Here is a 24,694-nt window from a genome sequence, read left to right on the forward strand (position 1 = left end):
TCCAGGGTGAACTGGAGATGAAGGAAGCCTAGCTCATCAGAGACCTACCTCTGAATCTCTGAAACCCACAAGAATCCTCTTGTGTTGGAGAGGAAACTACTTCCTGGGTGTGCAACTGTGGACGGTGTCAGGGTAGGGGAAATCTAGCTGAGGGATCACAGCAAGCCTGGTTAAGGCAACCTGACTAGCAGCTGAATGGGTCAGAGCAATGAGAAAGGTCACAGAGTTTCAAAAAAAAGAAGAGCGAAGAGGCAGCCGCCATTTAACAAATGGCCCTGGGCAATGGTAAACTTTAATTAACTGCACCATTATAATTCACTTCCACTCCAAACCCCAGCTCTCCCGCTCAGCACCTCCCTCCTTCCCTTCCCCCAGGTCTCATCAAGGCAGGTTTCCTTAGCGAAACCCAACTGGCCGCCTGTGCTGGAGGCTTCGTTATTACAGCTCTGCCTCTTCTGCTAATAACGCACCCAGCCACAAGAAGAGCAAACTACAGTTCTCAGCTCTTAATGACAGGCCCCTTGTCTACCTATGGGCACTAAATCAAGGATCCTGTAATCCTACAAGTTCCTGAAAGGAATACCGTAGCAATGAAGCATTCAGTGGCAGGTGAGCAGGAGCAGATGTGCACGCAGAGGCAGGTAACAGGGCCAAAGTCCCCCTGGAATCACTGGACAGTACTCACCAGGTTCACACCTGGACCCCGTCATCCACACGCCCAGGCTGCCATGTGCAGCTCAAGGGCGGTGGCTGCACCCAATGCGCCTTCACTGGTGGTTAAATCACACCAGTGACACTATCTCTGTATTCTCAGCCTGCTGAGGTTTACCCATTTTATGTGTGTGTGCAGTGGGAGTGGGGGTGGGGAGCACCTCAGAGGATCTTCCAGGCGAAACATGCTTGGTTTTTATTAATGAGCTTATGAGAAAAAGCCAACCCAGACCTTTAAGTGAAACGTGTGATTGGTAACCAGGCGAGGATAGGTTTTAGAATTAACTCTTCCTACGGTCTGCTATGCATTATCACCCCCAAGTTAATTACCCCTGAGGATGAAAATAGGTTTCATGACTCATAAGCACCAATACAACACTTGGCAGCAGATGAAAATGCAAGGACACATTTGCAGGAAGCTGACAGGCACATCTATTTATATGTGGGGAGATTCTTAAAGAGGTGAGACAGGCACCTCCCGGGTACCAGGATTAAGAGACTGCTGCAGATCCATCAATTGCCATTTATTCACACCCTCAGACACACACACATACACACACACAGAGTCATGGTTTCCACTACTTCAAGGATGGTGGTGGCAAAGCAGGAGCAGAAACTAAAAGGCTGTTATTAACAGCAAGTCAGAACACCAACCCAACCTTCACATGGGTGTTCTGGGCCAACCAACGACTTGTTTTTCTCCAAACTCACCCGTACCCATACCTACCACCCTTTGATTTGAGTGGGGTGGGGATTGCCCATTCTCTTTCCTTTGCTATACCTCTGGCCTCTGCTATTCCTCTGGTGATCAAGGTCTGGGCCCAGCTTACCCCCACCAGGAATGGGGTGTGGCCAGGAGTGGATTTCTGATAGGATCTAGGGTTTTTTCTTCCTCCATCTCATTTTCTACTTTCCTTCCATTTGCCTCTCCAGTATAGTTCAAGGTTCAAACCAGGTTTGCCTTCCCTTAGTTCCCATCTAGGCTCAATTAAGGGGCTCTGAGTCCCTAAAGGATGTTCCAGTCCCATCCCCTTCCTTCTGTACCTCACAGATGCCACCAGAAAGTTGATTAGATGAATAACCACATTTCAGCCAGCAGCAATGGCTTCTATCTGCTGTCATAAGCCATCACTGCCCCAGGAACAGGGTTTGGGCTTTTTCCCCCTCTCCCCCCAACTCTGCAACCAACTAGGTGTTCTGCTTTAAAAATTATCATCAAAAGCCTGGGGTGGGGGGTAGGTGGTGAGAAGGAAGCGTGTCAAGAATGAAGTGAAACTGCTTCCAATGCAGGAACTGGAAGCTGCTAGAACTCTCTTGAGTACAATGAATGTTTCCCACTTCCACACCCCTCCTGCCGGCTCCCAGCTCTGTGGCACATTTGGCTTTAAATGTATGACAACAGTGATTTCCGCCACATCTGAGGCAGAGCGCCCCAGTTTTTTTTCCTGCTTCCCCTCATCCCACTTGCCTAAGTCAAAGCTGCATTGGGTATCAGCATAGACTCGGGGCCACAGAGCAAGGGACCAAAAATGCATTCCTGACAGTCATTTGCAGCTTGGGTGCGCATGGTGGGGGTGGGGAAGCAGAGGTGCTGAAGAGTAAACAGAAATCGCTTAGTCAGCAACTGTCCCACCCCAGAGGTGAATGTAAATAGCCTGGTACAGAAGGGGAGGAGCGGCCAGCCAGCACTGGGCCTTCTACAGAGGCCACCGCTGAGGGCTTTCAAAGGCACCGCGCCAGTCCGTGCTCTCTGTCGGAAGTAGTGAGGCGCTGTCCCTGCTGGTGCAGCTCTGCGGTCTCAGCCCTGGAAAAACACACTTGCTGACTCGGGGCAGAATTAATATCAATTGAATTTATTACAAGTTACTAAGCTCCAAGGCACATTACAGTGTTCTGTTAACTACAGAAATGTATAAAGGACGAACAGAGCAGATTCTCCATGTCTAGCATTTCGCTCTACTGTTCAAAAAGCATCCGTGCATCAATAAAGCAAAAACAAAACAACACGTGAAGATCCAACACATTCAAGTCAGTAGAAACAAACCAAAAAACATTTTCCCTCACCAACTTGCAACAAAAAACACCCACCCCCCCCAACACCCCCCTTACCATTTTGCAAAGGAAACAGAAAAAAGAAAAAAAAAAACAGAACAAAACTGAACAAAATAAAGTGAAGACGTCAACACTTGGGGCTGTTCAGAAAGAAGCTCTCACCATTTTATAGCATCATTTTTTTTTTAGGCAGCAACACTGGCCTTGGCAAAAAAAAAGTCATCTTCTTTTGTGTTTTTTCTTTCTGTGAGTGCATAACATTTACAAAAATACACACCAGCAGCAGTCGTTGCTAAGGGCTATTACTTCTGTACCTAGGCAAACACTCTGCCACCAATAAATGCTAACGAATATGATGCAAATGACCCAACCAATTATTATACTTAACACAAACCAGCTTATCCTTCAAATGAAGAAGTTAACATACCTTTGTTTCAAAATATAGAAACATACGACGAAAATAATGTCTATACATAAGACTAACTTTTTGCAGTTTGTTATATTCACAATTCTACATTTTGGGCAGCGAAGGGGTGGGGGGCGGTCAACGGGGTTGGGAAGGGGCCCTCTGGACAGGAGAGGAGCTGGTCTGGGGCAAAGGGGGTGGTTATCTCCTGGTTCAAGGGTCTCTCTCCTTTTTCACTTTAACATCCCCAGCTAAGATCGTCGCGATTTCGCCCTGCATGAAGGCCCAAGGTACATTCGACCCAACTAGGGGGCATTTCTCTCCGCTGGGGCAGTACACCTCGCCGGTAGCCCCCTGGGCCTTGATACTCTCTCGAGAGCAAGGGAAGCAGAATTTGTGGCTGGGAACGGAGGGGCACTGGACGAAATGCGTGTCCTCCAAACGTTCGTGGCAAATGGTACAGCAGAGGGGCCCGCTGTTGGCCATAGGGGAATCCGGAATGTTTTGGGGATGCACTTGGTCCATGCCCGGGTGGGTGCTAGGCGGCGGGGGCGCCACCTGTAAACTCAGGTCCCCGTTCCGCGACGTCAGGCGGCGCTGCCCGGGTACGGAGGCCGGTGACACGGGGCTGCTGCTGTTGCGCCGCGCGGAGGCCGTGGTGGAGTGCACCGAACTGCCGTCCTTGGGCGAGTGCGCCGTGCCCAGAGTGTCTGCCACCGACATGAGGGCGGCCATGGGCGACGGGCCGTTCTGAGGGGCTGACTCGGGCGGGGTGGTCCGGTTGGAATGGGGTCCTAGGGGTGGGGGCGGCGGGGGCGGGCCCCCTGCCGCGTGCCCCGGCGCCGCGAAGCCCCCAGCCGACATGGTGAGCTTGAGGGCCTCGCTCTGATTCGCCATCCACTGCTGCCTCTGCTGCTCCTCGCCCAGCTTCAGCGCGCCCTCGGCGGAGTCCGGAGGCTCCGGGGACGCCTTCCTCTTGCGCAGGCTGGCGGCTGCGCCCCGGCCCGAGGGGGTGGCGGGCGGCAGGGCCCCGGTTCCCGGGGGTGCGCTGGGGGCGCGGCTTAGACTCACCAGGGCCGTGGGCAGCATGGGGCAGCTGGCGTCCAGGTAGGGCTGGGGCAGCATGTCGGCGCCGGGCACGCCCTCCTTAAAGAAGCGCACAGCCTCGGGCAGCAGGTCTCCAAGGAGGCGCCAGTCCCCGGAACCGTGCTTCTTCTCATACTCCAAATACTTGAAGCCGGAGGAGAGACCCCGGCCGAAGTCCTTCATACAGTCCTGGTACATCTGCTTGGCCACCCCGGAGGCGCTGGAGTACACGTTGCCCGAGCCCGTGGGGTACTCGATGAACAGCTTCAACTCGTAGTCCATGCCGGGCTTGGAGACGGCGTCGAAGGCGAAGACGCGGCCCAGCAGCGAGTGGTCCTTCTTGAAGCGCACCTCATAGGGCGTGCAGCCGGCCAGCGTGAGCAGCGTGTCGCGGACCATCTTGGGCTTGTTGGCCCACTCCTCCGCGCGGTTGCGCAGGCTCTCGCTCAGCTCCGCCAGGGCCTCGGCGTTCCGCTGCTTCTCCTTCAGCTCGCGCTCCTGGTCGGTGCTCGACACGGAGCCGGGCCTCTTGCCGCCAGCACCCACGCCCACCTCGGCCACCGACGACGAAGTCGAGGACGCCGCGGAGGACGAGGCGGCCGAAACGCCGGGGGCACCCCCGAGACAAGCGGGGCCCCCGGGGGCCCCTGGGGGTGCAGGCGTCGGGGGCCCACGGCTGCCCAGGGTGTGAGGCGGCGGCGGAGGCAGCACCGGAGCGCTGGCCGGGCCGTTAAGCAGCGTCTGCGGCAGCAGGTTGGGGGGCACGGTGAGCTGGGGGCCTCCGCCACCCCCTGGGTTGGGCAGCCCTGCAACTAACCCGCTGTGCGTCCCGCGCCGAGACGCCACCGATGCTGCCGCCGAAGAAGAATTGGGGCTCTGGCGGTTCAGCTCCGGGGGTCCCTCCTCCGGGGTGGGCTTGGGGAAGCCGTTGGGGCCCCCCAGGCCGTTGGGCAGCCGCGCGGCGTGGCTGCTGCTCCCCAGGCTTACGGGCGGTGGCGGGTACTCGAAGCGGCTGCGCTGTTCCACCGCGGCCGCGGCGGCCGCACTCAGGCCGTAGCGCTCCAGGCCGGACGGGGCCGCCAGCACCGCAGGCTTGCTGGAACCATCGACGTGGTTGAGCTGCTGCTGCTGCTGCTGTTGTTGCTGCTGTTGCTGCGCGGCGGCTGCGGCCGCGGCAGCTGCCGCCGCCGCCTCCTTAGCCGACAGGGCCACCGTCTTGACCCCGACGGGAGGCGGCGGCCCGGGGGAGCGGCCGTCCTGGAAGCAGCCGTGCGCCCGTTTCAGTTGGCGCGCTGTCTCAATCACAAACTCGATGCGATCGGCGCCCTCGTAGTTGACGCAACCGCGGCATACGGGTTCCGAAAAGTCCCAGATCATGGCCCAGGGCATGCGGGGCAGGTCGCACAGGTAGCAAGACTGTCTCCGAGACGAGGACACCTGCGCCGCCGACATGATGCTGGCCCTGGGGAAGGGAGGCCCCCTCCCCCGGCCGAGCTGTCTCCGCGGCGCCTGCTCCTCCCGAAGGGCCGGCCGGCTGGGGCAGGAGTCCGGCTGCGGGGGGAGGAAGCGGGGGATGGGGGGGCGAGAAAGTTCTGCCCCAGGGGCTGGAGCGAGCGCGAATGTCCACCGCCGGCGCAGTGCCTGGCCGCCGGGGGCTCCACCGCCCGGGCGGCGGACGAGTGCAGCCCGGCTCCTCGCCCCCACCTCCTCCTACTGCGGCTGTCTCGTCGCGAGGTAAGCTCCGGCGCCTTCTTCCTGGTGTCGTGGACCCAGGCTGGAAGCTCCGGGCCCGGGGCGTGGGAGGGGGCGAGGGTGGCCGGGTGCTGGCGGCCGTTGGCTCTTGGCCCCCTCCCCGGAGTATAAGCTGGTGCGTGGAAGCTCGCAAGGGGTTGTCTCTTCCTCCCCTGGTTGGCGGGGTGGGGGGGGGAACCCCCTACGACCTGCGTCCTCTCCCCTCCAGGCTCCCCGGGACGAAGGCTAGAGGGTGCAGTGCCACCCGGCGCTCGGGTCCAATCTTGCTGAAGTCGCGGCTTCCCCGGAGGGCCGGGGGAGGAGCTGGCAACCGCGAGGCGCTTCTCCCCCTCCGCAGAGGTCGGCCGGCCGTTCCGCTGGCGGCGGCTGGGCGTGCACGGCCGCGAGTGCAGCCGCCGCGGTCACTGCTTTCAGGACACACGAGAGCCGAGGAGAGAAGGCGTGCACGCCAGCAGGCTCCCGCCGCCGACCCCAGCCCCTCCACCCACCCGCCCGCCCGCCCCGGGCCTGGCCGGCGGCGCCGGGGGGCCCCCCGCGGCTGGCGGCGCTCACGTTGGCTGCAGGGCGCTCGCGCGGCGCCTCGGCCCGGGTCGCATCCCTTTCCCCGCTAGCGCTCGCCCGGAATGTGGGGTTGTGATTGTTAAAACTCTACGTTCCGGAGGCGCGGCGCGGCGCTCCCGCTCGCGCTGCGGCTCGCGCTGTCCCGGGCTTGGCCGCGCGGGATGCCGCCCGGGCGGAGCGCTGACGTCACCACCACGCTCTGCACCAGTTCTCCCCCCCCCCGCCCCTCCCCTTTACACTTCCTCCGTGGAGCCCACTTGTTGCTCGGAAAAGCGCATGCGCGGCAGGCCGCCCAGATTCTTCCCAGTCAGCCCCTCCTCCGCGCCTCCGCCCTCCCCTCCCCCCCGGCTGTGCGCGCGCGCGTGTGTGTGTGTGTACAACAGCTGAGGCCCGGCGAGCTGATGCTGGAAGTCCAGGCCCGGGGTGGGGGGGGCGGGGGGGGTTGGAAATTAAAACAGACGATGACCTTTCCTTTCCCCGCCCGGCTTTCCCAAGTTTTAAACGCTTTGCAAAACCACGAGCGTCGCTTCCGATCCCGCTCCCCACCCCATCCCCGCCCCCCACCCCGGGCAGTGAATTTAAATATGTCCTGTCTCAAGAATTTTTTCGCTGTGAATTTCACAATGTAATATAAAATTTGCATATTTCATCTGCAATCAAACCTCTTTCCCCCCATCCACGACCCCCCCTCCCGTATGAATGTTACACTCATTACTACCCCTGATGCCGAAGCACCTGCAAAACTAGCTGTTCTCCAATCTTCCAGAAACTGCCTTTTCGCTTTTGTTTTTGTGCCCTGGTCTAGGAACCTGAGCTTCAGCGACGGAGCTAAAATGAATTCAGGGTGAGATACCCCTCCCCCCAAGCCTCACTCTTTAAAAATTTTGGCTGAATGTCTAAAGAAGCTACGAGCACCCCCGGAGGCCTTTAAGGAAAACAGTCTACTGACTGCGCACAGCTGCAGTTGAGGGCTGGGAGGGGGAGGTGCTGGAGAGACCAAACAGGTGAGTGGTTTTCCCCGGTTTGATAAAAAGAAGGTGGGGACAGCCATTTAATAATGTCGATAGAGCTTTGTAAAGCACCGCCGCAGTTTTCAAAATTCTTTTCTCTGTGCTGTGATTTCATCCCATAGGGCCCCAGAAGGCTGAGCAAGGTCTTGATTTCTTTTCAGTTACAAGATCACGTCTCATCATTAGTGTTTATTGCGGAACAGATACGTTGGTCAAAGGGGCATTTCCACTGATTCTTTCAAGTATTGGGTCTACTTTAAAAAATTTTTTTTTTCTCCATGTAGACTAAGGTAGTCCTGGGCAAGGCTGGAGAAGGGTGACCATGTAATAGAGTTTCAGGTTCTGGAGTCTGACACACTTAGAATTTTCTCTTGCTGGCTTTGTGACCTTAAGCTATTACTTAGCCTAACATGACCTCTGTTTTCCATCTGTAAAATGGGATCCAAGTTCCCAACTTAATAGGAATATTTGAGCTGTCATTTTATTTCTTGTTATAACTCATTTTGACTTGCTGTGGGTCAGACACTGTTAGGTGGTTTACTTCAATTATCATTAAACCTTCAATATTATCTACAAGGTAGGTTCTATTACTAACTGTGTTTTATAAGCTCAGAAAACAAGGAGGTTCAATAACTTGTCCAAGGTCACACAGCCATGAGAGACAGAACTGAGATCTGAATACTGTAAATCTGTTTTGAATGCTGCCTTTGACAAGTTTAGGTTCTCAGTGGTATTTTGGAGTGCTCAAAATTTCCATCAGCCCTCCCCCCCAGTTTGTTACATACAATTCTCATGTAAAGTACTATGCAAATACATCTTCATAAGTGCCCCCCACCCTCCTCTTGGTAGATTGTGCCATTGACTTCTTCCATAGAAGCTGTGGGCCTGCACCTGTCAGAGACTGTAGCATAAATATGCCACAGTGTGTAGAAGTGTCAGGAATACAGGAGGCCGTGAGTAAGTGTTGGTTATTATCAGTATTGATATTGATGGTACTGTTGCTGATTAACGTATAGAAATACTTTGTAAGTTACAAAGAACATAAGGATCCCTACTTTTATCACTACTATTACTACTAATTGTAAAAAAAAAGTTCAGTTGAAGCAACAAGAAGTATTTTGATTTTGACGACCTTCAGAATCTGTTTTCCCCCCATTCAGCCCTCCCCAGCACCCTGACTTCCCACTCATTCTGGGGTCCTAGGGTGCAAAAGAAGGTGAGTTTTTAAGAATAGGGAGAAAGGGGGGAAGGAAGAGCCCTAGGGAGCCCCTCTTTCATCTCAAAAGCAGTCAGATTTCTGTTTCTGCAAAACAGTGAGCTCACTGTGCACTCCCCAACAATAATAAACTTTCCCTGGCCGCTGGCTCCCGGCAGTGATTTCTCTGTAAAGAGCTGCTGGGAGCATTGCCTCACCCTCCCAGACTTCAACCCTCCCCACACCACAGCTACCCTGGAGTGAGTCAAAACACAGGGCTAGGAAATAGTGACATTCCCACCAGCCTGGGGCTCGAGGCTGCTTAGCTTTAGCTTGGCTAGTTAATCTGTGCCTTTATACTTATTCAGCCTATCCCATTATTAAACCAAAAAATACTGAAGAAAGCAACTTAGCCCCAACCCTCTAGCCAGGCTGCTAGAGAAAGCAAGTCGGATTCTGTGTCATAGTGCTATGTTTGGTATGCACACACATATGTCTCCATCTCCTTGTCTGTCTTTGCTGTTACTAAAGAAGATACACACACACGTACATGCTGGGTATCCTCAGACACACCAAGTCAGAAATAAACATGCATTTAAACAAACTTCCATTACAGTCTTGTAATCCTTTAAAAGGCATAGCTCTCTTGATACCTTTCCCCTCAAAGAATCATCATCACTGAAGGTGATAAATTTCATCTTAACCGCTTGTCTGGAGATGGCCCTGTTTGGGGATGTGTCAGGGATTGTGAGAGGCAAGAATATCAATATTTTGGAGAAAAATTTCCCTTGGAGAATTGCATGTGACAATATTGCCTCCACAATGAGAAGTAACTGAGCAAGGTGGGGGGAAGGGGGGCCTCTACCTAAGACACTAGGTGAAGAGACCCACAGCTCGGCAGAATGCTTGGGGGGCGGGGAGTGTCTTGGAGATTGACCAAGTCAGGGGTCAATCTGGTGCAAAGGGAAACGCCTGTAATTTCCCAAAGGTCCAACGGTGGCTGGTCCCCCCACGCCACCCCCAGCTTTGGCATCTGAGCTGGCATCCTCGGAGGACCCAGCTTTAAACTGGAGCAAAACTTCAGCTCTCCACTTGGCCTTTCCGGAGGCGACACCCCCGCTAGAGGTGAGAAGGTTGCAGGCTGGATCCATGCACCTCCAAACTCCCTGCAGTCTCCTGTTCGCACCCCCGCTGGTTTGTGGCAGAGATGGGGGTGGGGGGGGGAGGACACGGACTCTGGCCTGGCATCCTGCAGCCAGCTGGCTCGGCCCTTCGAGGAGGCCCGGGCTGAACCTCGCGTCACCCTACTGCAACGTGCAGGCCAAGCTCTCAGGCAAGAGAAAGGCCTTTTTTGGTAACACTCAAGCCAGCAGGCAGCAGGACCCATTTCCTCGGCCCGCTGGAGCCGCCTCGAAGTAGATGAAAACAAATGTGTGGGCTGGGCGCCCCCCATCCCCAGGCCAGGAACCCCCACCCTCAACCCTGGGGGCTGGAGGACTGAGAGGGAATCGAGTCAGCACGGTGATTTACACATTTACTCCCAGGCCGGTTCCGTGACGGAAGTATTTGCCTTTTCCTTAAAGGATTAATCCTGGTATTTTTTTTTTTTTTTAAGTTAATTTAGGCCAGGGCATAGGGTTACGCAAGAGCCACTAGATCATGAAATCCCAGGAACAACGTGATTCGCTAAGAGCCCCGGGGGGAGGGGAGGCTGCACCGCCCGCTGGGACCTGCCCAGCCCCGGGCGCGCGGGCAGCCGGGCGCTCCCTGCAAAACTGGGTGGAAGCGAGAGAGGAGGACAGAGCGGTTGGTGCTGGCGCGGCGGCCGCAGCGAGCGATCAGATCTCTTGACTGCTTTCTTCCTGAAGGGGCGGGGAGCAGGGAAGAGAAGAAAGGCGCGGGCGGGGGGGGAGTCGCGTCTGGTTCCTGCCTCCTCCCCGCTTCCTCTGCTGGCCAGAATGCCAGGGCACGGGGTGGGGGGGCCCGTGAACGCTGGCCTCAGCAAAAGCGCGTTTTCTCAGGTCCCCAAAATCAAGGAACCCTGGAATGAGCCTCTCAGGGAACAATCCTCGAGTGGGGCGGGGGGCGGAGGAAAGCGCCAGACAAGGGTGCTATTCACCGATCCGTTTGGGTTAAAACAAACAGCCACACCCCAAGGAGAGGGGTAAATCGGGAAGGGGGACTTGGAGGGCGAAAGTGGGCGGAGAGGCAGGCAGCGAGCGGTCAGGACCACAGGTGCTCAGACCCTCCCGCCCCACACCGCGTGCGCCCGGGGCCTGAGCAGGGAGCCAGCGACCCCGCGGGTTCCCACCGGCCCGCACCAGAGCCCGGGGATTTCCACCACCCGGCTTCGGAGACCCGTCGTCGCCGGCGCTTTCCTGCCCCGGGGCTGCCAGAAGGCGGGGCGTCAGAGCGGGAAGCCCTCGCTGCGGCCTCGCTGTCCTCGGTCAAGTCTGGTACAGAAGGACAGCCATAAGTGCTGTCCCCGGTTGGGGTGCATGGGCTAAGGAACATCGCGAAATATTTGGACTCATCTTGCTTAGCTAGGCGGTTCAACTCGCAACTCGGGAGTGAGAAAGAGGAGGCGCTTAGCATTTAGTACATACTTAACATTATGATGTTCCACTTGGACTTGGCTGACCCTAAATAGCTCTGTGACCTTGACCAGATCACCTGACCCTGTATTTCTTAGTCCGTAAAAGGGGTATAATTAGTCTCATTGGCCTGTGTGGAAGATAAATAATATAATGTACTTAATAAAATGGGAGCGATTATGAACAATAGAATGACCAGCATTTGTCCAGAGCTCTGAAATGCCTTCCCAGACATTATCTCACCAATCACCACACCAGCCTTGTGACTTAGGTGTTACTTTCAACACCCTCCTGTGTAGGTCAGGAAAGCACATCCAGAGCTAGTCCAGAATTATTGAAAACCAGGTTCTCTGGCTCTAAATCCAGTGTTCTTCTGTTCCAGGGGTGCCAGCCTTTTTTGGAGGATGGGGGTGGGGGTACCCTAGCTGTTTGTAAGAAACTGCGAGAAAGTTAAAATGTCTCTCCTACAGAAATTTCCAGGTGAAGAATGCCACTACTGTGCCAGTAGACGGGAGATCATGCATAAATTAGCACTAGTTTGGAGGGAGTTAAAATCAGTCATCATTCAGCTTTGAGCAAAATTGTGTAGCCATGATTCCCAGGCATCCCCTGAGACCTTCCTGGATTTTTCTATACCCTGCCTCTAGGTAGAGATGATGGAGGAAAATCTGAAGCTGTAGCACATGCTGAAGTATTTAGGAACTTACTGAGTTTCCCTTACTGAGGATAGCTATTGACTTTAAATATCCACACCTGAGAAGGACCCCCAGGCTGCATGATGAAAGAGAAGGAAGTGGAGAAGATCCACTTAATGGTGGAAGTAACCTCTTTCCAAACCCGTAAGTCAAGTAACAAACCTTTGCATTCACCAGATTCAGGTAATATGGACTCTGTGTGCAGCCACCCAATAGATGCTGTCCTGTATTTGGTCTGGGGGGCCACTTGATGACTATGGCAGGCTACTCCTCAAAGCACTTCTAGCCTAAGAGAGGCCTGTACCTTGACAATCAAGCCTGGCATAGGTACCACAGGAGCTGGAAATCAAGGGAATAAGATAGCCTTCAACCCTGACCCATCTAGGGGACCACCATCTGGATAACCTCAACTTCCCTCTCTGGCCAGATCCAGAGGATTCAAGCCTGCCGTGTCCGGATGAGTGTGAAGCTATTCTCATCACTTATATTTTGTTTCAAAGCTGAAACTTGGGTGCCAGAGGGCCTAGTGGGTTTCCAACTCCTAGCTCCTAAACATGTGCCCTTCCATTGCCATTCATTAGGTTACTCAACTATTTAGAGAATACTTTCTCAGCCCTAGGGATCTAATGATGAATGAAGCCAGGCTGACTCTAGCCCAGAATCTAGAAGCTTCCATTTACTCCTAGGTGTCCTAGTTTCCTGAAGAAAAAGCCCCAAAGTCATCAGAGACAGTGCTTGTACAACACGCCCCCACCGGCCACATGACTGACAGAGAGCAATCTGTTTATTCTCTCCAGGCCCAGTTTCCTCATCTGCTAAGTGTTGATATTACCTGTTTTCCAAACTTTGGGGGCTTACAGTGAGTATCTCTATTTTAATACCTAGGGGTGTGGAAAGGCAAACCATTGTCAGGAATCTCCTTTCTGGCACTAAATCTTTCTAGGTAAAATAGCTAGAAGAATTGAGGCCTGATCCATACTCTTCAGTCGTCCTCCTGGTCAGCTCAGCATCTCTGTTTTTCTGGGCTGATGGGACAAACAAACAGTGACTGCCTCTGGACCAAAAAGCTAGGAGGAGACAATAGCCAGGGTAGGTTGTCTCCTCATCTCTCCTAGACCAACAAGGATTTCCCATCCCCAGTTCCTGGTGGTGCCGGAAGCTCGGAGGCTCGCAGCAGTTGGGATTTATTGGGGGCTTTTACTTTTTTGTTTTGGTCAATTTGAAATGAAAAGAGGCAATGACCTCTTCTTTAAAAAACAAAACTAAGCAGGAAGTGTGCTGGGCCTGAGTGGCAGGGACTAAGGGTGTAATTACAGGTTTTTTGTTCAGCATTTTCATGTAATTAAATCCAAAGGAAAACGAGCCTAGAAGAGGCGGCTTGGATGCAGGGTAGACAAGGGGTGGGGTGGAGTGTCTGTGTGTGTGTGTGTGTGTGTGTGTGTGTGTGTGTGTGTGTGTTGGAGAGGAGAGGCAGGAGGTGAGGGTTTGCTTTTCAGGCTGAGAAGACGCGCGTTTCTCGCGTTGTTAATTTTACACTACACTCCTTTTCCAAAAGGTAGCCGATTATTCATCTTTTATTCGGTGCCACTGCACTCTCCTTGGTGACATTTCCTAGCCGCGCGCAGCCTTCTCAGCACTGATTTCCCTTCAGCCCAAGACTCTTCCCCTCCGCACGTTTTCATATCGCCGCTCGCTGCCTGGTTGCCCACACAATGAACCCGCTGCGAAACCCACAGCCAGTGTTCTTGCCTTTGGAGTTTCCATACCAGCGGCCTCCAACGCCGCGAAACAGCCCCTCCCTTTACTGTGAACATCTTCTGGCTCTCCCAGTTTCGCTTTACAATACTTCCTACCCCCCCCCCCCGCCCCCCAGCCTTCCCGGTGGCTGCCTCGGTTTCCCCGCTGGGCGGCTCCCAGCGCAGGAGCCCGCGGTCGGCCGTGCTGGAGCATCCGACCTGGGGTCTGAATCCTCGGGCAGGCGGGCTCCCGTCCCCTCCCTTTCCCGAGAGCTCTCCAACCCCTCCCCGAGCCCTCGGTGTCCCTCCGACGTTTCCTGGACGCCGTGAACGGGCTGCAAGAATGGGCCCACTGTCTGCGCACATTCTGAAAGCCGGGAAACCTGACCCACCCCAAAACCACGCGCTCCAAAGGAAGGGCAGTGGCATTTGCCGGGAGGGCGGGACTAGAGAGCCCCCTCCCCTCCCCTCCCCCTCCCGCCCCCAACCCCCCAACACGGCCCGCAGATCGCCACCCCACCCCCTCCCTTACGCCACCTTCACCTACTCTTCCCAAGAACAGACTGTTTATCACAACGGGCAGCCAAGAAATCTACTCCTGTTTCTGGCCTCTGCCAGAGATTAATCACACTTGGGAAAGGCGCAAAGCTTGACTGTCTTGGGGCGGGGCGGGGCGGGGGTTGCGAATGGGGAGAGGAGTTAAAAGGAAAAGACCAGTAATTCTGAAGTTTGACAAGCTAACCAAGCTGGTGCTACCTTTCCCCTGCTTTATTTTAACAAGTCGGCGCAGAGGACTGAATTATATTCTGTATATTCCATTCCACTGCCTCTACCCCTCATATGCCCCCTCCTTCTCTAAGTCTTCATGTTTGATGCTTTAATAGTACTGACTGGCTTTTAATTCTGATTAACATTCTCAGGGTGTGTGTGTGTGTGTGTGTGTGTGTGTGTGTGTGTGTGTGTGTGTGTGTGTGTGTGTGTGTGTGTGTGTGTGTGGTGTGTTGGGGGCAATTCTGATTAACATTCTCAGGGTGTGTGTGTGTGTGTGTGTGTGTGTGTGTGTGTGGTGTGTTGGGGGCAATTCTGATTAACATTCTCAGGGTGTGTGTGTGTGTGTGTGTGTGTGGTGTGTTGGGGGCAGTTCTGATTAACATTCTCAGGGGTGTGTGTGTGGTGTGTGTGTGGTGTGGGGGGGTGTGTGGTGTGTGGGGGGGTGTGGGGGTGTGTTGGGGGCTGGAAAGACACATTCACAAACCTGACCGCCTGACAAATCCCCCCTTTTCATCCTTCCCTTTGAAATGACATCAAGATGGACTGGGGAGGGGTGGGAATGAAGAGGAGGCATGGAAAAAAGAGGAGGGGGAAGCAATTTATGTGCTTTTCTAAGGCAGCTAGTAAAATTCCTAGGGAGAACAAACGCCAAAATTGACTGTCTTGGTGTATTTTAGACCGGATGGTCAGGGTGACTCATGTCAGGGCTTTGCACTGGACCTGCAGCCTGGAAGCCAGGGACAGACACACAAAACATCCCTGTGGCTGGGAGGTACCCTTCTGAAGGAGGCAGGAGACAGATATTTGCTCTCGCCAGGATCTCTCCATCAGGATTTTTTTTTTTTTTCTTCTCAAATTCATTGCAAGATGGATTTAAAAGAAAAAGTCTAATAAAGAAAAATCAGGGACAGAAAATGCCCCATAAAACATGGCCCCCAAAGGAAAGGTGCAGAACCCATTTGATTCGAGATATAGATATCTCCTCCCTGGATTTTTTTTCCTTTGCTTTACAACTCTGCAGACATCAGGTTAGCAAAAGGTAATAAATAGTCCTTGCACAGCAGGGTCTGGACTAGTGAAAACAGTTTACTGAAATTAATGGGCCTCGCTTGAACCAAAACCTCCACTTTGGAATTAATGCCAGACATAGTTTTCCTGAACTCTATCCAACCGCCTAAGCAGCAGACAATTTTCGTTCTATTTGTGCTGGAAAATAAAGCTCAAGCCCTTGATCTCAGTGTAGATTATGATTAAAAAAAAAAAAGATTCAGCACAGTGAATGCTTTGCCAATTTGCGGCTTCTGCTAGTAGAAGCCCTTGTGCTCTGGGCTGTGCCTGACAGTCAGAACTTATCTGGTAAACTTCCCATTGAAAATCATCTCCCAGCTTCCTCCCCATCGGTGGTCTCAGAGCTCTCACTGCGGACACCCGAGAGAGATTCGAGGAAAGCTCCAGAAAAGACTCGGCTCTCAATAACAACCCTCTTCCCCAGGGCTCTTGGAAAGGCTGGATCTGAACAACGCTGCCTGCATGACCTCAATTCCCCAACCTAAATGAAAGCTGAGAGGTACCCAACCGAAACCCGCACCCACCCCACCCACCCTACCCACCCCTACGGGGGTGTGTATGTCCCCGAACTCTGGGCGTCTGCAAGCTCTACTCAGGGTGTCTACAGTCCTGAAGCTGCTTTTATTTTTATTAATGTATTTTTCAGGCCGAAAAAAGGCACATACACGCACGCACACCGCACACAGGTTCACGGCCAGTGGTTCCGGCATGTACGGCGGAGACCCGGTGCTCCGGACTGTCCAGTGTCTTGATCCCAGCCTGGCCTCCCTCCCCCAGTGATTAATAAAAGGCCAGCCATGGGGAGCCGCGTTCTGGTTTTCATTGTACAGGCTGCACTGGGTGACACAGGACATGTGGAAAATTTTTGAGAGCGCCGCTGCGGTGAATGGCGTGGAGCGGGGGGAGCGGGGGAGGAGGAGGGGAGCGGGGGGAGGGGGAGGGGAGGGGCGGGGGAGGGGAGCGAGTTACTTTTTAGCTTCCGCTAAGCACTTGGCAGCGCGCCAGGCCCGGAGGATTCTGGGAAGCGAGAGCCTCCCCGGTATAAACTGCCAGCTCTAAGCAGCCCTGACAGCTCTGCTCCTTCCCAAACCTGGCAGCCGTTCAAAGTGCTCTTTCATTCGGGATGCTGGAAGCCTGCCATGTGCAATGCAGATTTCGCTGTGCCTGTGCGCAGAAGGAACTGATAAATGCCGTTGCGGTTGCCATGGGGACGGGAGGCTATCAGAATGGCCTTGTGATCCGCAGCCTCCTCGCGGCGCGGCAGGCTCTCGCTCCGCGCTCCCGCCCCGCCTCCCGCGAGTCGGTGAGATGGTGAAATCAATGTTCTGGAAAAAAAGGTTAACCCTCCCCGCTCTGGCGCCGAGGTTCGTGAGCCTCTGAGCACTGCTCTGGCCTTCAGTGCCCACCAGCGGCCCCGCGGGCCTGCTTAACCGTCCCCTGGGCAGGTCACCGTACCCCCAAGCCCCCACCTCCCGCCCAAACAATGGCCACCCCTCTCCTGCTTCCTTCTGCTCCCTGGCGGGGGTGGGGGTGGCGGTGGGGGGGCCCTCACAAAGCTGTGTTTTTAATAGAGCTTTTCAGCAAGTCCAAGTCTTTTGAGTCATCACAACCCGGATGTAAACACACCAGTCCTGCCTTCTGCACAGTTTGCGTGTATTTTATCTTTTTAATAATATTTGGCTGGCAACTTAAACCGGCAAAGATGCCAGATATTTTAGCCAGCCACTTACATCATGGAGCATGCATCTTGGGGAGATTTGGGTGCCTGCTCCTTTCCTTGTTCTCCCTACCTACCCTGAGACTTCAGGAAATCTTGGGTCTTTCTGAAGGCATCCTATTGCACCAGAGGCAACCCAGTCCCTTAGAACCCTTGGGCTTTAGAATGAGCATGACATCACCCTAGGCAACACAAACAGAGGGTATGTCCCTGTCAGAGCCAAGACATTGGGTGATGGGAGGTGGAGCAGGTCTTTCATTTATGCTGAGAGGAAGGGTGCGCCTGTCTGGTTGGTCGCTCCCTCCCCACCCCCATTTTGCACAAGCTTCTATTTGAAACACCGTCTGATTCAATGTACAGAAACAAAATAGCACACTCAGATTTGGTACAAGTTCAGGTCTGTAATGCCAACTCTCCGGGTGGCCTGTTTAATGGGGGGAAAAAATGAAATACTCCATTCCAGCCAAGGCCTGTGGAGGCCAAGGAGGTTTAGTGATTTATTTACATTGAGCAGTATTCCTTCTCAACCCAACTCGCTATTTCCTGAAGGTTTCCTGAACCTAAACTTTCGTTAACATCCCAGGAAGAGAACATATTTTTCCTGTGGCTTTCAATATTTTCTGCTAAATATATTTCAGCATACTGTTTATCTAGGGTTTCAGCTTTCAGACCTTTATGTACTTTTGACACCTTGAGGCTGTTCCACTGAAAAATGGTGTATGTTTATTAAAGAGGACTTTCTGTGCTGGGCATTAAGGCAGTGGGAATTTCTGTTGGGTCTGTCTGTATAATGAGGGCTTCAGGAGAAGAACCAAGTCAGAGGCCTGTTTGGTTTGTGAAGCCCCTTTGACAAAGCAGGCTCTACAGAGCTCACACAAACCCGTGAATACCACAGAAGGCTGAACCAAATGAGGTAGTTCTTCATAAATGCATGGCTGACATGGAGGCTGGATGGGAGAAAGATGGAAAATGGCCCAGGTTCCTGGGACTTCGCCGCAGTGTCTTTTAACCTGCCTCTCTAGTTGTCTGCTTGTGATTGTCACGGCAATTCTGGCCTACGCTTTCTGTCTCCCTGGAATTTCCTTACTTCGAGGAGCTCCTTCCAAATAAATAAATTAATCAATAAAAGCCATCTGCTTCACCTTGCCAGCAGGCACGAGGCTGGAAGGGGTAGTGTTGAATGCGATTTTTAGGAGCATTTGGCCTTTGAGACATTTCGAGGTGGGTTCTGGCTTGGAATTTAACAGGAATTGGAGGCAGAAATCAGGTGATTCAGAAAGTCCCTCTTTCTCCCTCACCCCCACCCCATATCACACCCCCCCCCCATACTCACCCCCACCTTCCCCAGAAAATCCAGGCAGCTGAATTTTTGGCTCTCATAGCTGCTAAGCTTTGGCAAGCCAAAAGCATACTTCGCGGTGGTGATTTCTTTCCCAGGTTGACCGACATGTTTCTGCACTGAACGTGAGGGATGTTTCCTGACTGTGTGTGTGAATCAGAGGCTGTATTTTTCATCCAGGGCTTCTGGTGACAGTTTTAAGCTGGAAAGAACAAAGCAGATCACGATGAGCCCCTATCATCAGGGTCCATAGACAAAGAGTCTATCCAAAGTGCTGCCTACGTGGAGCTCAGATGCATGAGTTCACGTTTTAGCTGTGCCCAGAGCAGTCCATGCTCCCAGAAGATGGTGCCCATGCTCACACTTCAGACACTATCCCCTCCCCCCCACTTCCCCCCATCTCTCTCCGTCCTTGTGGTGTCTGCTTCTTTGTTGCCTTCACAAGTTCTTCCTTTTTTCAACCTTCCTCTCCCAAATGGGAAGATCCGGAAAAGCCATTTTGCGGCCCTCAGTGTCTTCCTACATGGAGGCACACCCTGAGATCCCAAACAGCTTAGACCATATCCAAGTTCTGCCCGTTAGAGTAGGACAGTCACCGAGGGGAGTCGGTGGTGTGGCCCTTCTGTCGCAGGACCCAAGGAGTGGTCTTCCCAGAAGTTCGTGGATTAGGAAGGTCTGCTGCAGGGGCTGCCAGGGAACAACTCCCTTTTGTTTTGCTGTCTAGCATGTGACCAGAATGCTGCCAGCTAATTTTAACCCCACCAAAGTACTGCTGGAAAAAAACAAAAAACAACAACAACCAAAAAAAAAAACCCAACAAAACAAACTGTCTTGCATCTGGCGAGAGAAATGCTGTGGGCTGGATAAAAGCTTTTTCAGCTTGTGTTCCTTCCTGTTTCAGTTTCCAAACTTGCATTATCGGTAACCTGAAATATGATGAGTTTCACCAAATTCCTGGATATTGCACAAGAGGACAATGAGTCTATTTCGGGTGCTGTGAATGTGTCTGGCACGGACCCTGGAAGTCATTGTTTTCAGGAGGGAGCAGATTTGGGGTTTCCTGGTGCTTTCCTTCTAGGGTCTCAGAGCCCCCAGAGGTACGGGGGTGGGGTGGGGTGGGAGTGCTCTCCATGGCAACTATGCAGACTGCATCTAAAAGGACATGAATGGAAAGTGAGTGGGTTGTGGGGTGGGGGTGGGGTGCTAGCCGAGGCACTGGTGACCTTGGGATGTGAAGTGGTGGATGGTAAGGCAGTGTCTGGTGGGACAGCAGAAGCAGGAAGAAGTGGGTAGAAGGAAGCCTTCACAATAGCTGGGGGGGGGGGGGCGCTCCCTGGGACACAGGCCCCCAGCTCTCCTACTAAATTTCCATATCCGTTTTCAGCACCAGGAATTCATGGAGGTCCTCACCCTGGATACTGAGTTCTCAGAGCATTTCCATGGCGGTTAATTTGTTGCTGTCTGGCTAGGCTACCATGGGTACTAGGGAAAGGGGACGGAATCTCAAGAGCCAGGAAATGAAGAGTCCAGGATAAAACAGCGTGAAGCTTGGCAGCTGCTGCCGGCTGTTCTCAAACCACATAGTGAGATGGGCTAGCCTCTACCTGAGGGGCTGCGGTGCAGTTGTGGAAGACAATATGATGGCAAAGAGACGGAAGGGAGAGACCCCAGTGAAGGCTGAGCACTCCCAGAAACAAGGATGGCTTGGTGGCATTTGTCCTGACAGCTGCTGAGAACTTCAGCTGCCGGGAAAGCCATTTACTCAGGCTTGCCCTGTCTGGCCAACTTCGATGCACTTAAAAGGACTCTTGTTGGTCTCTGAGGTCCCCCTCTCTGCACCTGAATCCTCCCATCTTTGGAAGACAAGGGAAGTTCCTAGGAGACATTCGCCCCACCGTCTGCCTCGAAGCTGCTGCTGTAACCTTCCCACAGTAGTCAACATCAGCTGGCAAATCCCTAAATTAAGGTTCTGTTTACTCTGTTGTTCCAAAGGCTTGTTTTCAGCAAGAGGCTGTGCTTTAATTAAAAAGATGAGCGCTCATGAGTAAGTGAAAATATTTTTTGACTGCCTCACAAATCTGTTTGACTTTCCTTTTCTTGCATTTCACAGCAGGGGTGGGGGGGAGGGGAAGGGGGCAAGGCTGATCAGCACGTTTATCCCTGAGACCACTAAAAACCTTTCCTGTTAGCTGACAGCTGGCTCTTCGCCAAGGGAACCCAAAGTCCAGAATCCGTTCCTCGGGGTGTCTCTGTTTGCAGATCCCCGCCCACGTGCAGGTGTCGTGAGGACACATTTCTCATCTACCTTTCCGGCCAGAGGATTCTTAAATGTTTCCTCACGACGCCACAGCTGGAATGCAGCTGCTGCAGGGTGGAGCAAACGCAAACTCCTGTGGGTCAGCCGGGTGAGGGAGGGCAAGGAGTCTTGGAAAGTTGGGAAAGTCCTTCTCTCTGAAGCCAGAGCTCAAGAATGAGTAGGGCCCCTGGTGTGAAAGCTTTCCAGATGGGGGAAGGGACGGTAAGTTTTTGCCCTCTGGGTAGATTCCAAAAAAATCACTTTGGGGAGGCCAGCGATTTTGGAATTGCCTTTAAAGCAAACAGCACAAATGTTTAAATTGACCTGGAAAACCCTTCCTTTCTTCTTTCCCTACAATCCAAGTCTGTTCCCTTGAACATTAATCAACTGGAACGTTTGCCCGAACTTCTCTCCTCCCCCACCTCTTTATTATTATTATTATTATCTTTGGTTCAGAAAACTTTTGGAAGCTTTCCCAGGCTGGAGCTATAGAATGCTTCCAGGAAAATGCATAACGAGTGTCTGTGTTTTGAGTTTCTCTGGAGGGGGGACTAAACATGTTTTTCAGAAAGACTGAGCTGGGGGCAGTCAGGTCTTATGCAAGAGGCCGGCCAAGCAAAAGGGCAGACGGTACCGGAAAGGTCTGTGTGCACCCAAAAAGCGCTGAGACGAAGGTATGGTTTAGCCGGTCCGCCTGTTTCAGACCCGTGACCGCAGCTGCCTCTGTGTCCGTGTGTGCGTGAAGCACCCCAGTCTCCAGGAGGTGGGCGGAGAACAGCTGGGTGCCAGGCTCCGAACTTCGTTCTCAAGTTAACAGCACTTGTAATTTCTGCCTAAAGAACACTTGGAAATTTAGCTGGAAAAGTGCAGGGGGTCAATACTCACCCAGCAGGCAGAGAGCCCAGCCAGGCGTGGAATGTAATGGACAAAAAAGGTGTCCTGGGGCTCTTGTTGCCAAGGTGGTGCCAACCCCCAGCCCATGCCAGCACCACTCTCCTTGGGACCAGAAACACAGACACAGCTGCATGCACGCATGTGTCGGAAACATCTGCACACAAAACCAGAAAGCGTCCAGGAGACCCAGGGTGATGGGCACTCGCAGGACCCCTCACCCGTAGACGCAGCTCTTGAAAGTAAAGGGAGCCGGGCTCTCCTGGAAAGACACTCCATTGAGGATGGTTCTTGAGAAAAGGAGTGGAAACAGCTCCATAGGAGGGCCACCCTGAATGAGGGCAGAGCCAGCCGCTCCAGCCATCCTCCAGTGTGAAGGCGGCTCCCTTCTCGGTCAATCCTCTGTGGCCGTCAGGGCCCAAGATAGGAAGGAGCAAGCAGGGGTCTGCAGTGCTGACAACGAAAGGACACGGCTGCTGGTTCTCCTCAGCCTGTGAATCTGGAGATTATTTACTGATAACACTGTCATGGTTCCTGCAGTAGAGCCGCTCGTTTCTGCCCAGGGGACATGCTGACTTCAGAAGCCACCCCCCCACCCAGCCCTAACACACACACACACCAGCCTGCAGCAGGGTGTGCACACGTGCTAAGATACTCCAGTCGTGTCTGACTATTTGGGACCGCATGGACTGTAGCCCGCTGGGCTCCTCTGTCCGTGGGGAATCTCCAGGCAAGAATACTGAAGAGAGTTGCTATGCCCTCCTCCACGGGACCTTCCCGACTCAGGGATCAGACCTGCATCTCAACCTCCTGCATTGGCAGGTGGTTTCTTCCATAGCTCCAAGAGGGAAGCTCCACAGTGGGTGGGAAGGTGCTTAACAGACCAGCCTTTGGCATGTTAATAACAATGATGGCTTACATAGCAGACGTTCATGGGCACCTCTTCTCTGTTGGGCATTGTACTAGAGTTTTAATGCATTCTCTTTTCCAATCCACACCTGATGAAGGGGCTTCCGTTATTATCCCCACTGTATTGATAAAGAAAAGGAAGCTCAGAGAGGTCAAGCAACCTGTCCCAGGTCACACAGCTGTAATAATCAGTGGTGGCTGCAGTTACAACTCAGGGTTGCCTTTCTCTAGAGGCCTTATCACACACACCTGAGTTTGAATCCGGAGTCCACACTACGTGATTGTGACTCATGCCAACCTCCAGGCTTCTCCTATTTTCTTAAATTATACACATCAAATTTTGGCAATTTCCTGTGAGATTTAGCCTAAGCTTCCTTGGCCCAGATGGTAAAGAATCCGCCTGCAACGTGGGAGACCTGGGTTGGGAAGATCCCCTGGAGAAGGGAATGGCTACTCACTCCAGTATTCTGGCCTAGAGAATTCCATGGACAGAAGGGATTGGTGGGCTACAGTCCATGAGGTCGCAAAGAGTCAGACATGACTGAGCAATTTTCACGTTTCTTTTATAAGATTGTTGTAAGAATTAAATAAGATAACATATATCAAGGACTTAGGTTAAATTTAGCCTAAAATATAGTAAACAATGCGACCTTTTAGTAATAATCTCAGAGTCAGTATGTTTGTTCAGTATGGATACATTAATCAACTTATTCCTGGAGAAGAAAATGGCAACCCACTCCGGTATTCTTGCGGGGATAATCTTATGGACAGAGGAGCCTGGTGGGCTACAGTCCATGGTGTTGCAAAGAGTTGGACACGACTGAGCGCACACATGATCCAGTTATTCAGAGTCTCTGTGGTTTTCCTGAGACTTTGGAAGCTCTTGCACATCCTAGTGTGGGCACGTCGGGCCCCAAGGACAGCTGGATATGGTGCTGAAGGGGGAGAGCTCTCGTTCCTTCTCTGTGACTTAACTTACGCAGGGATCCACATGTCTGAAGCATGCATCTGTGTCTGAACCATTGATTCCTTTCTTCCACGTTGCCCACTCACATTCACTTGGGTTCATGACGGGTTCCAAGTCTTCAAAATCACTCAAATCTGATCTCATTACTTTCCTGCTTAAAAAAAAATCTCCCAGGCGCCTAACAGAATCAAGGCAAACTCCTTAGCTTGGAACGCAAGGCCCCTGGGAAAGTGCCTCCAATCCCCTTTCTGCCTCTTCCTGCCCCTCAATTCCTTTCTGACCACATTAAATCCCCCTTTGTTCCATGAACGCCACATGAACTTTCAAGCCCTATGCCTTTGTAGGGCTCTTTTCTCTGCCTAGAGAGAATGCTTCCCCCCCACATCTTCTTTGAGCAAACTTCTATACATCTTTCAAAACCCAACTCAGTTTTTTTGCCTTTCCTGTGAAACTGGTCTCCAGCATATCCCTGCTTTACTTCAGTGACAGTCTGCATACTTCACAAAGTACTGTAGTTATCTGTTCATGCAACTCCCCCACTGGGGATTCATGAAATTCAGGGCTAGGGCTTACCCTTCTCTTCCCAAGCCACCTAGAAGGTCCTAAATAAATGCTAATAAATACATATCTTAATGTAAATTCTGATCATTTTATTGACAGTAAAATAAGATGTGTGTCTGAGTATTTATACCATTCCTTATTCCAACAAGAATTTGAAATAGATGTGCATATAACAATCTTTCTTACTCACAAGGAGATATAGAATAGTGCCTTGTGCATCCTATAGTAGAAAGAGCTTTAGAGTTGAACAGTTCTGGGTTCAAATCCTAACTTGGCCTCTTACTGTGACTTTAACATTTTTGGCCACACTTTGAGCCATGCAAGTCTTAACCACTGACCTACCAAGGAAGTCCCCCTCTCACTGTAACTTTAAGTCA

The 24,694-nt window shown here is 52.8% G+C and overlaps 1 protein-coding gene across 1 annotated transcript; it reads right to left on the reverse strand.

Moving 5' to 3' along the window:
• Positions 1-2,548: 2,548 nt before the first annotated feature.
• Positions 2,549-6,465, reverse strand: IRF2BPL (interferon regulatory factor 2 binding protein like). Its single transcript, XM_065941912.1, has one exon. The coding sequence runs from the start codon at positions 5,705-5,707 to the stop codon at positions 3,383-3,385; it is 2,325 nt and encodes a 774-aa protein (XP_065797984.1). The 5' UTR covers positions 5,708-6,465; the 3' UTR covers positions 2,549-3,382.
• Between the last annotated feature and the right edge of the window lie 18,229 nt (positions 6,466-24,694).

The sequence above is a fragment of the Muntiacus reevesi genome, chromosome 7 (genome assembly GCF_963930625.1).
Source record: "Muntiacus reevesi chromosome 7, mMunRee1.1, whole genome shotgun sequence".
NCBI classification, from domain to species: Eukaryota; Metazoa; Chordata; class Mammalia; order Artiodactyla; family Cervidae; genus Muntiacus; species Muntiacus reevesi.